The 15,393-nt window shown below is 40.2% G+C and overlaps 1 protein-coding gene across 4 annotated transcripts; it reads left to right on the plus strand.

Moving 5' to 3' along the window:
* The first annotated feature begins 1,231 nt into the window (after positions 1-1,231).
* On the plus strand, positions 1,232-11,033 carry slc25a16 (solute carrier family 25 member 16). 4 transcript variants are annotated; one of them, XM_035400763.1, is made up of 10 exons: positions 1,232-1,622; positions 2,696-2,834; positions 3,311-3,403; positions 3,908-4,041; positions 4,766-4,829; positions 4,990-5,111; positions 5,230-5,296; positions 6,192-6,354; positions 8,113-8,181; positions 8,572-11,033. In XM_035400763.1, the coding sequence occupies exons 2-10, from the start codon at positions 2,741-2,743 to the stop codon at positions 8,726-8,728; spliced, it is 963 nt and encodes a 320-aa protein (XP_035256654.1). In that variant the 5' UTR covers positions 1,232-1,622; positions 2,696-2,740; the 3' UTR covers positions 8,729-11,033. The 4 variants fall into 4 exon arrangements, with proteins under 4 accessions (XP_035256654.1, XP_035256652.1, XP_035256655.1 ...); XM_035400761.1 differs by having other exon boundaries at positions 1,232-1,597; XM_035400764.1 differs by having other exon boundaries at positions 1,232-1,471.
* Positions 11,034-15,393: the final 4,360 nt, after the last annotated feature.

The raw sequence follows: 15,393 nt of genomic DNA on the forward strand, positions 1-15,393 counted from the left end.
TCTTTGAAAATGTGATTAAGTTTTCTCAGAGGAGGTGTTTTGTGACATTTTCTTATTTCTTCCAGTAATTCACAGAACTATCATACGATAAAGATTAAATGCACGGCTGTCAACAGCTCCCTGTAGTAATATCCTGTGATCACATGGTGGTTAATACTTGGCAATTTTTGGTGCAGCAACCCAGTATTGAATCAGGATCACAACAGACTTTGGTACTAATGCTAACACCTGTGTGCTTTAAATATATACCAATATCTCTCCTTACTTTTATCGCTCCTGCAGATTTCATACTTGTTTGACAGCAGCTTTGAGAGTGTACAGAACAGAACAGGGCCCAGAACAGACAGAGACATGGTCAGGAAGGGTAGGCATGTAGGGGATTGGTCCAGGCACACACAGGTTGCAGAATGTAATGCCTGGCTGCTGTGTAGAGTCTGATGCTCTATTGAACATATTTAATACAGTGGGACAGAAACAATTCCTCTCAAGGGGAAGCTGCAAACATCTTCTATGACAAAGGGAAGCATTTTTGACATCAGAATTTAATTCAATGACTCATAGGGGACTAAATATTGAACTTTTTTTTAGTAATATGGCTTTGATCTGTAACTACAATTACTTTCCTCGCAATGTGAAACAGTGGACATTTTACATACAAATATAAGTTAATTCTTTGATGATAATGTACTCTTGGTGAAACAGTGGTTTAGTGCAAAAGGCTTGCTAATAATTATTGAGAATTTGTATCAGACTTTTGTGTTTCAAGTTTGCTATTATCACTTCAGGTGTTATGATGCTGTTTAAAGATGTGGTCAAATCACAGCCGGCTTCTGAATTACCTACTGTTTTTCTGTTAAACTCAGGGATATGTAGACACTGCTAATAATAGTTAATGGACATCTCTCTAATGGCAATTTTCATCACTTGAATTTTGGCGCTTATTTCGGGAGCATGGATGCTATCATGCAGACTTTTTTTGTAAGTCCATACACTTAACCACCCCAACAACAGAAACCAGGTTACATAATTTAAGAAGAAAAAAATCTTGTAAATTAGATTAATTGCATGCGCAGCCCCGTTTGATAAGACTGCTTGCTAAGTAGGAATCGCCATAATAAATCAGTGGGAATGGTGTGTCCAAACAGCAGGAATTCCTGATAAAGCAGGACGAATTCCATCCCTGCTGTCTATCATAATCCCATTTCACATCCGGAACACGGTCGGTGACTGGGGTTAAAAAGCAGGGATTATGTTATCCCGTACGAATGCTTTGCAGCAATTACCTACATAATGAGTAAATTTACATTTTCCAGCTCGGGAGGACTTCAGCCGCTTTTCTGTTTTTAAATGCTAATGTGTCGTCTGGGTGGTCTTGAACATGCCCGGCAGCCTACTTGATTTTCCGGAAACACCACTGATGTAATCAATCTGCGACCGAAGTCAGGGAATGAAGGACATCGAAAGATGATTGGTATTCCTTATAAAACACGTGTATTCATAAATTTGCGAAGATAATAGCTGGCTAATTTAGCTAGCTACCTAGCCAGCTTCTGTATTGTTACTGTAAGATGGAATCATCGGGGACTCGAGCAAAAAGGTTGTAAACTGAAACTTGAACACGTGTAAGACTTTCTTGAACAAGCTAGTACGTTAAATTACAGTGTAACGGTTTTGTCTGTTGACAATACAATATAGCTCGCTACAATATAGCTACCCTGTTGCAACACGAAGTTGACAGTTGACCTTGCTTCCCCGTTGGTAGCCAACTAACATTCTGGTTCTCTATAGCTACACGGACATAGCTAACACATAGCTTGCACGAGCTAGTCCCCTGCATTGTGTTAACCTCTGAAGAATAGCAACCCATGAAGGTAGCACAGTTTACTGTCAAGTTATTTATTATCAGTGATATGTGTCTGTATTGATTTCTTTTGTTAATCCGTTGCAAGTTATTGGCAAGTTTACTAATGCGTCTACTAAGTGAATTCGTGACCTATGTTCCGAGTTATATTGTCAACGACGTTAGCCAGATTACTAGAATAAATTTTGACTCGACATCAACTCGAAAGTCCTTTGACGTAATTGTGCAACGTTAACCGGCTAGTTTTGCAATGTATGTTTCTTGCTTGGTGAATGTGGTTGCATTCTAGACTGATAGCAATCTAATTTTTTGTGAGACAGTTCACTAATACAATAGTAGCTAGGTAGCTGTCCGTAATATCTTTTCCGGGTTTGTATACACCTCCCTTCATTTCAAGTCTTTGTATGAGGAAGAATGGTTTATTTATTTGAAAACAGTTTTGCGTTTGATAGAAAGCATTCTTGGTGTGTATGGTTACCATTGATGTGCAAATTATTTATGCAAATTTTGTGACTTTTAACTGCAGGCTACCCAGATGTGTACTCTGAAGTAGCTGCTATTTAGATAGGTAGCATTGTGTAGTATAAACCTCTCACCTGACGGTGACTATTACTATATTTATAGTATAAAAATATAGTAATAGTATTTATATTTATAGTATAAATATAGTAACAGTAATATATATATAACATAACAGTACTATAAGCCCTTTATCAGTCACTCATTAGCGTTCACACGGTTGATGAAATTGACATTGTTTCAGATATTATATATGTTTTTAACATTTTTATATCTGTTTTTTCTTTTTTTTTTAATTTTTTTTTTTTAATAAAGATGCACCCTAGATGTAGATGAAGTTGGCCCCTGAACATATGCAAGATGGCTACTGAGGCGCCTGTTTCTGCAACTGGTGCTCAGATACCAAAACCAGCACCTAGGGACTACTACTGGGCTCGCTCGTTTCTAGCTGGCGGTAATATGATTTCTGTTGCATGTTTCGCGGGTATACAATTTGAAGGGTTTGTCAAATAGATTTTAATAGACTTTATTACTGAGAATGGTTAAGACGTGTTAAAATTTGAGGCATAAGTACATGGTTCAGTAAAGCTTTATTTCAGTCCTGTTCAGTGATTTATTTTTTAACATGCGAGGCGTTAAAAAGTAAATCTTCCTATATATTTTATGGCTTTAGACAAAGAAACGGATGACACGTATAGCGAACATGCGATTAAAATATTTGCAACTAGGGTGTTGGTTTGTGGTGACATGAATGGTGTACTATGCTGCATATTGAAATATGCTGGATATTGCAAAATGCTGGGTATTACAGTTTACTTAATCTTGCAAAATTAAACAGACCTGCATAAACGTATGTTTACACAATAGCACTGAAAACAAATCCAGTGAAAAATTTCAGGCTGGCATTAATGCGTGTGCTTTCTTGTCAAGGCGTTGCAGGATGCTGTGCCAAATCCACCATTGCTCCTCTGGACAGAGTGAAGATATTACTGCAGGCGCAGAATCCCCACTACAAACACCTTGGTCAGTGGGTCTTAAGAGCCAGTGCGGTTTTTTTCTCTCCCTGCTTCTGTGAAAGATTGATGACTGTGACAATCACCCATGTTAAATTTTCTTTGCAAGCACTGAGGCTAACGCCCAAATGCACTAAGCATGCATGTTCAAAAGCATATAGGCCTGTATGTATAGTCAGTTGGTGTATTACAAACTTGCCAAAGGTGCCAGCTTGATTTTTGTAATTCATATTTTAAATTGGTAATTCATTAACAATCGCCATTCAAGTTCAGTGAGCATATTGGCAGCTTGTTGTGATCTCAACCCAGGTCTTCCCATTAGAAGGTCCTTGAATGATTGCAGACATCAGGCTGGTTAAACAAAAAAGCATGACTTATTGCAGTGCTCCTGAAGAAACAATTATTGTCTTAAGCGTATTCTTAAAACGTAAGAACCTCTGCTGACCATAGCTTTTGTTTTGGCGTGGCTGACAATGGGCCTGTGGATGCAGTTTTAGCTCTGTTTGAATTGTAGGGGTCGTCGCCACTATCCGCGCCATACCAAAGAAAGAGGGCTACCTCGGCTTGTACAAGGGGAACGGAGCCATGATGGTCAGGATATTCCCATATGGAGCCATTCAGTTTATGGCCTTTGACAATTACAAGAAGGTGCATTTTTTTACATTTTGAGTGAAATTTGCCCTGCGGGAGATTTATTGCCTCCTTCGTGCTGATGCAGAATGTTCTGAGGTTGTTTCCGTGGTAAAAATAGAATGAAAGACCTTCACGGCAGCTGGTGGTGTTACATGTGCGATCACGGGACGCAGTTGTACCCACCAGGAAGACAATTCCCTGTAGTAAAAAAGAAAAAAGAAAAAAAGCAACAAACCAAGCAATATAATTGGGGTCACAATGTGTATGACATCACCACAATTGTAAAGTGCATTGTTGTGCGTTGTATCCTTCATCGGGGCGTGAGCAGGGCATTGTGCAAATATTTGGCTGTCTGCTAGTTAATTTTATTTTTTTTATGACAGTGATATTTATTATTTATGTATTTATTTCAAAGTTAAGTCTTTGAGTCAACAAATGGAATGTGTATGTAATGTTCTTTTTTAAAGCATTTTTAACTGATATGTGGTTGGTCTGATGTATGCTGTATAATTTTAAGCAACTAGTACAAAAACAACATAATGAACATGTGCATCAGGATGATTCTAGTAGTAGCACTAGAGTTGGGATTTAGCCATTTATCCAAGCTACTTCTGCTTTTGCACACGCACACTTATATATACATGCGTGCATACACTGTGTAAGTACATAAATATATCAATGCAAGATGGATTTTGTACATGCGTGCATTTTGAAATGCTCTGAATCGCTTTTTTAACAGTTGCTAAGCAAACGGCTTGGAATCTCTGGACACATACATCGGCTTATGGCTGGATCTCTGGCTGGTAAAGTCATTGTTATTCTATTTAATATGGTAGGAGTAACTGGGGGTTGTCCACATTTAAATGGGTTCAATTGTAATATCTAATGTAGCCAATTTGCATTTTGCTTACTAAGTATTGAACTTTAGATTTAACTCCATGTACCTGTTGTTTTTACCTGTAGGAATGACAGCAGTAATTTGCACTTACCCCTTGGATGTCATCCGTGCCCGGCTGGCATTTCAAGTGAAAGGGGAACACAGATACACAGGCATCGCCAACGCCTTCCTGACCATCTACCAGAAGGTATGTCCATCTGAGACATGAACATCTTTCATTCATGTTTACTTTTTGTGGGATATTGGGGAAAAATCCTCAGAATTACACAGTACTGGTTAATGTTTTTTTTTCTTCCTTTTTACAGGAAGGAGGCGTCTCTGGGTTTTACAGAGGGCTAACACCCACCATTATTGGCATGGCGCCATACGCAGGTGAGAAATAGACGCTGTGCAGTAGTAGAATGCACTCCTGAATGATTCCTGAAACTACAGGCCAATTTCTCTGCTTATTCCTGATTTAAATTTCCCAATTAACTCTGTTTTACTAAAAACAATACATTGTTTCAGGACTGTGTAGTTCAGCCTAAGTTACCTTTCTGTGTTCAGCAAACAGTCAGGCCAGACTTACTTGTCATTTCTGTCTCAGTTTTTATGTCGGTCTTCCCATGCTGACACCTCAAGATATGTTATCTCTGCTCAGCTCCTTCTCAAAAAGAGAAATAATCAGTTAATAATAATCAGTTTCTGACTACTTTTTCAATATTTGGTATTTTATACTTCCTGTCACACGCCTTTTTTTTACATGCTCATCTCTTTGTAAAATATGTCCCTGTCTCTTTGTAACCCATAGAATCTAGGACCACACGACTATGCAAAACTATGAAAAAGGAAAAGAGGAAAGGGCAAGTAATGAGATGGTATTTTCTGCAGTGCTGGTATAGCTCGCTAAAATGGTTTGCTAGTTTAAGCTAGCTTACATTAGCAAAACTGATTGGGGGAGGGGTGAGAAATCACCATAGCTAGCAAAGCTTGACACTGACTGCTTATTCTTGTATAACTAAAAACTGTCCTTTTTAAAATTCATTTTAGGTAAGTATGAAGTTCAAATCAAGCCACCTAGGTGGATAGCCCAGTCGGTGATTAGATTTTGTTGCTCTCTATATACTGTATCCCTGAATTGGGCGTGTCCAAACGAAGTCCCAGTGTGCCATGCCAAAGAAATGCAAGGCATGTCTCCAGTCTAACGGATTCTACCCTCAAACATAGGGTCCTTTTTTAAATCTTGACAATTTTTTTTCCTGTCCTTTTCTGTCCATCTTTCCTGCAGGCTTTTCGTTTTTCACCTTTGGCACCCTGAAGACTTTGGGCCTGGCCCACGCTCCGGAGCTGCTGGGACGCCCCTCTTCAGACAACCCGGACGTCCTGGTGCTGAAGACCCACGTTAACCTGCTGTGCGGCGGGATAGCCGGAGCCATTGCACAGACCATATCGTAAGTGGGCCTGAACGCATCGACAAGGGCTGCTGTTTATCTGGCCTGGAACTCCTGTACATTCGATTCAGTTCAAGTTCTATTTGTATAGCACTTTACATTAAGGCCCCGATTTCAAAGCACCTCACAGTCCTTTATGGAACAGGCCCTGAAGCCCCCATACTGTAAGTAGGGACGCCAGTTTATCTTGGGCAGTTTTCTCACCTGTAATTCCTCTGCAATAGGTTGAGAGAGTCTTCTTGTTAGTCAATTATCACTCTCTAGTACTCTACCTGAATTACCGTTAATGAACCCATCGAAGAGTAGATTTATGGAATGTTGTTATTATTATTATTCAAAATTCTAAATCAGTGTTCTAGAACCCCTTTGCTTTCAGTTACCAACAGTGATTGTTACATCAGCATTAAAGTGTTCAGTTAAGGACATTCTCATCACATATTTGTGATCTCACCCCTTAGGGTTAAATACAAATGATGATAGACAGCAATGCTCCCACACTGTCACTTGTTACTTTCAGTGCATAGAACACACAGCAGACATTTTCATAGTGCTGACTTTAGCAGCAATGTTTTTGTCCTTTCTAAGCAATGGGAAGTAGGTCTACATATAAAAATAATCACTTGCACAAAACATTATTAAATAAGAGTAATTGTAACAATTAAATGGTTTGCAGCGTTGTAGGTTTAAAAAAATAAATAAATGGCTCAAACGGAAAAAATCTGAAATGAAAGATTTAAAGTTTGTAATTAAATATGATAAAAGTTGTTCTACAGCCTCCTCTTGTTCTTTGGTGGTGCTTTGTTAAAATTTGTAAAAAGGAAGAGGCGTTTCTTTCTGCGTCAGTGTCAATGCAGCACTTTGTTTGTGTGCCAATGGTTTTATTGAAAGAGCAGCTGCTCAAAGATTTCTTTTATGTTTGACATTTCCTCCGTGTCACATTCGTTCTTCTACCCAGGGTATTGGGCCAACTGATTACTTTTATGTGGGTCACAATTGATCACTAATGCTATAAGTATTAAGGTCATTGCTACAGTCCAATTCCTGCCGTGACCCCACAGGGTTTTTGATTGTAAAGCAAGTTGGAATAATTTTGAGCCATGTGCCCTAGATATACTGGTGCCCCTACCCATGAGCAAACCAAGGCCAACAGTGGCAAGGAAACAATCCTTGAATGAAATTGGCAGAAACGTATGGGGCGGTTACACGCTCTTGGCGGACACTGGGCTGACTGATTAAAGTGATGACAATGACAGAGTGTGGAGCAGTTTGTGTTAGACTATGGAGTGATTTCGGTTAAATCCAACAAACTGTGCATGTCTTAAGCCTTCCCCAGTGTGCGCAACTACAGTTCTTGGAATGTGTCTCAGAAGCGTCTGTATTGAGGGACTGTGTGACTGTCAGTAATCTGTCTCTCCTGCAGCTATGAGTGTGTCAGTAATCTGTCTCTCCTGCAGCTATGAGTGTGTCAGTAATCTGTCTCTCCTGCAGCTATGAGTGTGTCAGTGATCTGTCTCCTGCAGCTATGAGTGTGTCAGTGATCTGTCTCTCCTGCAGCTATGAGTGTGTCAGTAATTTGTCTCTCTTGCAGGTATGAGTGTGTCAGTGATCTGTCTCTCCTGCAGCTATGAGTGTGTCAGTGATCTGTCTCTCCTGCAGCTATGAGTGTGTCAGTAATCTGTCTCTCCTGCAGCTATGAGTGTGTAAGTGATCTTTCTCTCCTGCAGCTATGAGTGTGTCAGTGATTTGTCTCTCTTGCAGCTATCCTTTGGATGTGGCTCGACGCAGAATGCAGCTGGGGGTCGTCCTCCCAGACTCTGAAAAATGTCTGTAAGTTTCACCGTATCCGTGTCGCTCTAAAAACCCCTGCACTCTTCCCTGTTTGGCAAGTTTGCTTTGCCTTTTCATCGTTAAATCACACTCACCTCAGTTCACCTCAGAACTGAATCTACATAGATTGCATTCCACCCCCAAACGGTAACTACGTAGACTGCATTCCACCCCCAAAATAAATCTACATTGACTGAATTCCACCCCCAAACTGAAACTACATAGAATGCACTCCACTCCCAAACTTAATCTACATAGACTGCATTCCACCACCAAACCGAATCTACGTAGAATCTTCCTGCTTTTGCTGCCATTTAAATGTGTTTGGAAATGCTCCAGCTCACTGAAACATGGATCAAGATGCTGATAAAGTGCTTGTTGATTTCACAGTACTCTGACCAGGACCTTAAAGTACGTGTACAGCCAGTTTGGCGTGAAGAAGGGGTTGTACCGCGGCCTGTCGCTCAACTACATCCGCTGCGTGCCCTCCCAGGCTGTGGCCTTCACCACCTACGAGTTCATGAAGCAGGTCCTGCACCTCAACTGACTTGGGCCAACCCAAAAAAAGACTCCGCCGACCCCTATGCCAGGGGGCCGGTTGCAGGCGCCTGAACGAGAGCGAGAGGGAACCAGCGAGGTCCTGCGCAAACGCTTACCCCCACCCCCCCCGAACCCGCGGGGACATCGCAACCGCCATTCCGCCACCAACTGCCCGCGTCAGCCCTTCGTACGCAGCACTGAAACGCCCTTTTAAAGCGCCATTTCACCCACAGTCCATGGATATACCACTTTCTACCTTCTGAAACCATGTGCTACTTATCCAAAGAAGGCAATCTAGTCAATTGTCTATCTACACGAACCTTACACACACCAACGGTTAGCATCGATGTCCGGAAACAATGCGAGTCTAATTACCTGTGCGTTGCGTGCTTAAAACTGCATGACAAAAGAATTGACTCCTGGCAACTGTTGGCGAAGTTGCTCAGGCTTGTTCATTTGGAAGTGTGACGTCAAACGTGGCTGTGTGACATGATCGGAAAGGTTCTCGTTGGCTTGTCTGTAATGTTCAGGCACTGATACAACCTTTGCTAGCTGTCGATGGATTTGATGAAAGACGTTGTTTGGATGCCAACTGCTCTCTTTTGTAGCCTTTTGTTGATAGGCAACTGTCACTAAGGGCAGTAAAGTCATCAGCTGTCTAAGCTGGATTTTAGATTGATACTAAGCAAACCCCCCCCTCCCCAAAAAAACATATTATACCATGGCAACACTTTGAGCTGCACTCTATGAAATCATATTTGCAGCAGAGGATGATGGGTAATGTTGTCCATGCAATCTGCCTTGTCACTAGGCTCCATAGATAGCTTCTTATTTTACAAGACACTGCCTGTCTGGAAATTTAATGAAATGATATGACTGATCTTTATAAGCTTATATTTAGTCTTCCTTGTCGTTTTATTATTTATGTGTTCCATTTCAGTAAATTAATGTAATTATCAGTTTTAAATGTCACAGCTGGTGTGTGCACTGGAAGCTCAGTGGAATGGGAGATGCTTTCTTTCATTTGAATGTTGGGTGCCAGATTTGGCCTGAATGCTGAGTGGATGGGGGGCAGGGGGAAGCGGTCATGTTACATCACAGGAAGTTGCAGCCATGACCCCCCACCCCTCCCCATTTCCTTTTCCTTTGAGCAGCCTAGTTTAGTAGCAGCTGTGCATGTCATCACATCACTGTAATTCTCAGCGTCAGATTGTGCTCTTTAAACACTCTGGTATATGGTTACTCATTATTTAATCTCTTGTAAGACAAACGACGTCTTACCGCTACATCCTCTGACACTTTAATGGCAATAGTTGTGCTCTGTCATTTGTTTTGCGGGCTCTGGTGCACTTGAGAAATTATGAATACGATTCTGAATTATTCACATTTCACCTGTTATTATTAAATATTAATTCATGAGTAATTCATGTGGAAATGTATGTGATGAAGAGGTTTGATCTTAAATCCACTGTAATGGGGTCCAATGCCATTTCTAGTATATGATAGCCAGCTATATTAAGGTGTAGTATTGGAAAAAGGTAAAAAGAACAAAAAAAGGTTCCGTTTCTTTTAGAAGATGCTGTTGTCATGGTCACTGTGTACTTGAAAGAGTTGTCTTTTTACTAATTTAAGGATTTTTTTCAAAGAAACGGGTTGTAAATCTGATCTCAGTTGACTGAGTGGCATTGATTAATTAGTATATAAGGATTTGTGTTTGCACTCATAGGAAGCCTTCGCTCTTTAGTTTTCATTTCAGCCATCAGAACTGTTCTCTGAGAAGGTTATTGCATTACCTGATTTCAAGGGCAGTAACGGGTATATAGGTATATATATATATATATATATATATATATATATGAATATATATTTGTAATGGACAAATATATATGGTACCTTTACTATGTTGCCCTATAAATTGATTCCCACCGCAGCCTACACTTCCCTGAGGTGTGGTTCTGCATTGCAATAAATTCAGCAAACTAATAACCGTTCTATTAGTCTTTTTATGAATCTGCTCACATTGTTCTTCCCTTAAGGGCCCATCGATTGGAAGGGTGTTTAGGTTTTTTAAAATGACGATTCGTTCAGCTGGGCCCTGCATTTTAATCATGCGGTGCAGAACCCCTGAAGATTCCCAAACTGCTTTCAAATTGAGGTTGTCCACCTGCCACCATCGAGGACTTGGTGTTTGTTTGAAATGTTTGAAAGTGGTCGTTTGTTTATAGGCACAGGTTGATTTCCCCTGTAATCCTGGCCGAATCCAATCTCAAGTCTTCTCCGCAGCACTGATGAAAATGTCTCGCTCCAAACAACTGACTGGCAGCGCAGAACAACTGTAACGGAAACTGGACAGCATCATCTGGGATAGAAAGACTGGGGCTTCATTGTAAGTTGTTGCTTTTTTTGTTGTTGTTTTTTTTATGCTGAAAACTGTTTTTACAGAGACGCTCATGAAAATAATGAAACAAACACACTGTGAATACATGCAATCAAAGTAGAGCAGGACAGTCCTGTCACCATGGTGCCGCAGCGGGTAAAATCTGGGAACACAAAATATAGCAGAAAAAATATTGGACTAACGCAAAACAGGGAGGATTAACGGCTGTTTCAGATCTTTGAACGTGACTGACTGATGGTTATTGTGCTTCCTTTTCACTTGTTTAATTGAACAAGCTGTTTTTGGAACACTGCTGTGACTTCTAAAGTTATGCATATATACTGTAGTTACTTGGTAAGGTTTAGATTTGATGCAAAGCAGAACTGTAAATAAATTAACTGTTGCTCATTCAATGGTTTGACAATAGATTCGGTAAGTGTTTTAGGAGTCATTGTGAACCCAGTTGTCAGATAAGTGCAACTTGTGGATTATTGGGCCAGGCCCCTTGCAAAAAGAAATTGGCCATTTTAAGCTTGCTAACTATTTAGTGAATTATCACTATTATCCCTAATGTTGTCCACAAGTTTGAAGCGTTGAATCAGTATTTTTTGTTCACTTGTTTTGGTGACATTTGACTTGCTTCATTACCTTTTTACGGGGCGACATAGCTCAGGAGGTAAGACCGATTGTCTGGCAGTCGGAGGATTGCCGGTTCAAACCCCGCCCTGGGCATGTCGAAGTGTCCTTGAGCAAGACACCTAACCCCTAACTGCTCTGGCGAATGAGAGGCATCAATTGTAAAGCGCTTTGGATAAAAGCGCTATATAAATGCAGTCCATTTACCATTTACCTTCTCTGTATGAATAAAATGTTGAATGGTATTGCTCTGAATATTTCCTTGGTAGTATCCACAGTACCGGTCTTTTTTATTTATTTTTTTGTGGCATGTCTCATCCCAATCAAAGGACATATCAACAGTTTTTTGTTTCAGGAAAAGGGCAGCCATTTTATTTTCTGTGAAGTGAAGCCACCTCTTCACACACTCTTAGATTCACAGTTTGTGTGATTTGTTTAATAAACCACATGCAATAATTCAACAACCTTTCATCCTTACAAATTATTTTTGTATTAATGCTTAGAATGTATACCATGTGTTTAGCTGTGTGAAGTAAATTTGTACTTACTGATTTTGAATCTTAAAGCACTAGTTTGGTTGGTGTAGAAGGAAAAAATTACATTTACAAATACATACATTTTCAGGCTGTTGTAAATAATGCCATTGTCTACTATTTTTTAACAGAGCTGCTGCTTAAAAAGATATATTGGATTATAGATACTTTTGCAATATTTTCAGGTTTCGAATGTAAGCCTTGATGGTCTGCTTTCATGTTTGAGGGAACTCGGTCATTGTGACATTTAAATAAGCTGGCATTTAAAAGTTTTTTTTTTTTTTGCCTTGTGATTTTGTTTTGTTTTTCTGTAATATTGTGTAAATGCTGTATTTTTTGATTATACCAAAGTGAGGCTACTTTTTATTTTTTTTGTACATTTCTGTTGCGTCAAAATACAAGTTCTTTTTGATGTACTGAAAAGTGTGGTCGATCTGTTCTTAACCAAAGAAAGCCCAGAGATGAAGGCGAAAAAAATTAAGGCTACTCCCTGGGATTTTTGACTGTCCTGCAGGTTTTCACTCCAACCCTAACAAAGTAGGCTACACCTCATTCAACAGCAAGAGAGCTCATTGTGCTACTGATTAGTAGAGTCAGTTGTGCCAAGTTAGGGTTGAAATGAAAACCTGCAGGACAGAAGAACTCCAGGAGCAGGGTTGGGAAACTGTGGTATGGCATCACTCGGTTGAGTTACCCCTGAAATACCATTTGAATATATTTTCCTGACACCATGCATTCACTTTACGTGTAGTCCCTCATTTTACAGGTAAATTTCTTCAAAACTTTTTTTTTCCTAAGAATTGCCGCAGGTACATGTAAAGTAGCCAAAACTGACAATGATGAAAAAATGAAGGTGCCTTCTGCACTCTGTGTATGGGCAGAATTGGATGTCTCGCAAAAGTATATTTATTGTTTGTACAAAATTACATTGTGCAAAAATAAAAATGCCAGTGGACAGTTCTGGAGAGCTAGAGCAAAGCCGCCAACTGTATATGGCATCTTTTTGAGGACTGGGGGTGGCTACTAAATTTCACTCGGGAGAGTCACAACATGAGCATTAGGCCTACATGTTACATGTATTGCATTTGTCATCAAGAATTTGGGTGTTTCATTGCAGGCCTATGGTATCATAGGCCTACAATGTAGGGGTGTGGGGGTGACATAGCTCAGGAGGTAAGAGCGGTTGTCTGGCAGTCGGAGGGTTGCCGGTTCGATCCCCTGTCCTGGGCGTGTCGAAGTGTCCCTGAGCAAGACACCTAACCCCTAATTGCTCCCAACGAGCTGATTGGTACCTTGCATGGCAGCCTTTCACCATTGGTGTGTGTGTGTGTGTGTGTGTGTGTGTGTGTGTGTGTGTGTGTGTGTGTGTGAATGGGTGAATGAGAGGCATCAATTGTAAAGCGCTATATAAATGCAGTCCATTTACCATTTACATGTAACTTTGTCCTTTACAAATGTAGTTTGTAAATTGGAGCAAATGTAGCAAATTGGAAGAGGTGTGCTTTTATGCCCGAGCGCAGTTCGACCAAAAACCTGAAAATACTTAGGCTAATATAAAGTGGAGTGCTTAAACTTCAGGTTCTGAGGGTAGCCTATGTACGCAAGGTTAGAGTGCAAGAAAAGGAATAGATCTCTGTAGCGATAAAACTGTCTGAAAACAAAAGAAGCCTGTGGTGAACTTTTGTAGCTGGTGTAATTTCAGACAATTTTTCTGTGTTTACTGCGAGACAGAAGCGATGCATTGCTACACTGTGACAGTGGCCACCGGTAACGACTTGTTTTCCAGAACGGATGCTCGCATTTACCTCACCTTGGTAGGAACAGAGAGATGCAGCGAGAAAATTTTATTGGACAAGTTTTTCTGCAATGGTTTTGAAAGAGGGGTGGTAAGTACACATTCAGCTGTCACATTTAATCAGAGGTGGAAAATCCAGGTTCAGAAAGTAGAAGTCCTCCCTGATATTTTACCAGGATTTGCTAATTAGCACAGTTCTTCAGCCAGGAGGTGAACTAATGAGTGAAACCAGCTGGCTGAGTTCCTGAGTGGACGAAATGCATGGGAGGACTTTTACTTTCTGACCCCTGGACTTTTCACATATTACATTTTAAAGCATCACTTTAGTTTGTATACCCTTAAAATGTTTCACAAATTCTAAAAAAATGAACCTAACTTACCTAACTATGGAAGCGCATTGCTACCGCTGCAAAAAAAATTTTAAATTAGGTTTTTTTTTTTCTTCAATTTCTAGGGACACCAGTTTGTATAGGGCAGGGGTTCCCGAAATCGGTCCTGGAGAGCCCCTTGTGTAATCCCAGAAATGTAATAAATTGAACATATTGCTAGAGCAACGAATGGGTTTTTGACGGCCAAAAAGTGGAAAATCCTTGACTGGCCGAGTCAATCACCGGTTCTGAATCCAACTGAACATGCATTTTACATGCTGAAGAGGAGACTGAAGACAAAAAGTCCCCGAAACAAGCAGGAACTGAAGATGGCTGCAGTACAGGCCTGGCAGAGCATCACCAGGGAAGATACCCAGCGTCTGGTGATGTCTATGCGTCACAGACTTCAAGCAGTCATTGCGACCAAATATGCGACCAAATATTTAAAATGTTTACTTTATTCTACATTGTTAAACTGTCCAATATTTTTTGATGCCGGAAAATGGGGGGGGGGCCATGTACAAAAGGTGCTGTCATTTCTCAACGGTTCATCCAATATGGATGAAAATACCCTCAAATTAAAGCTGACAGTCTGCACTTCAACCTCATTGTCATTGTATCCTTTAAAACTCAGGAGTGCTATGAGTGTGCTAGTACAGAACCAAAATAACAAAAAATGTGTCACTGTCCAATTAATTATGGTGGTCACTGTAGCTATGCATACCAGAAAAAATGTAATTCCCATGTTCTTATTGTGCTTATTGTCTTATATTGCAAACAACTGCATAAAAATATGTATAACTTCTCATTAAAGACTAAGGTGAATTAATAGGCTCCTGATTGGTGAAGGTGTGGACACCTGGCCACACCTAAAACTAACTATTTGGAAGATAAACAAGAATTTAAAGACAAAGAAAATGATATTGAGCCAAACCTGAATTGTGTTAAGTTAAAACACAATTC

This window comes from Anguilla anguilla, chromosome 18 (assembly GCF_013347855.1).
Source record: "Anguilla anguilla isolate fAngAng1 chromosome 18, fAngAng1.pri, whole genome shotgun sequence".
NCBI lineage: Eukaryota > Metazoa > Chordata > Actinopteri > Anguilliformes > Anguillidae > Anguilla > Anguilla anguilla.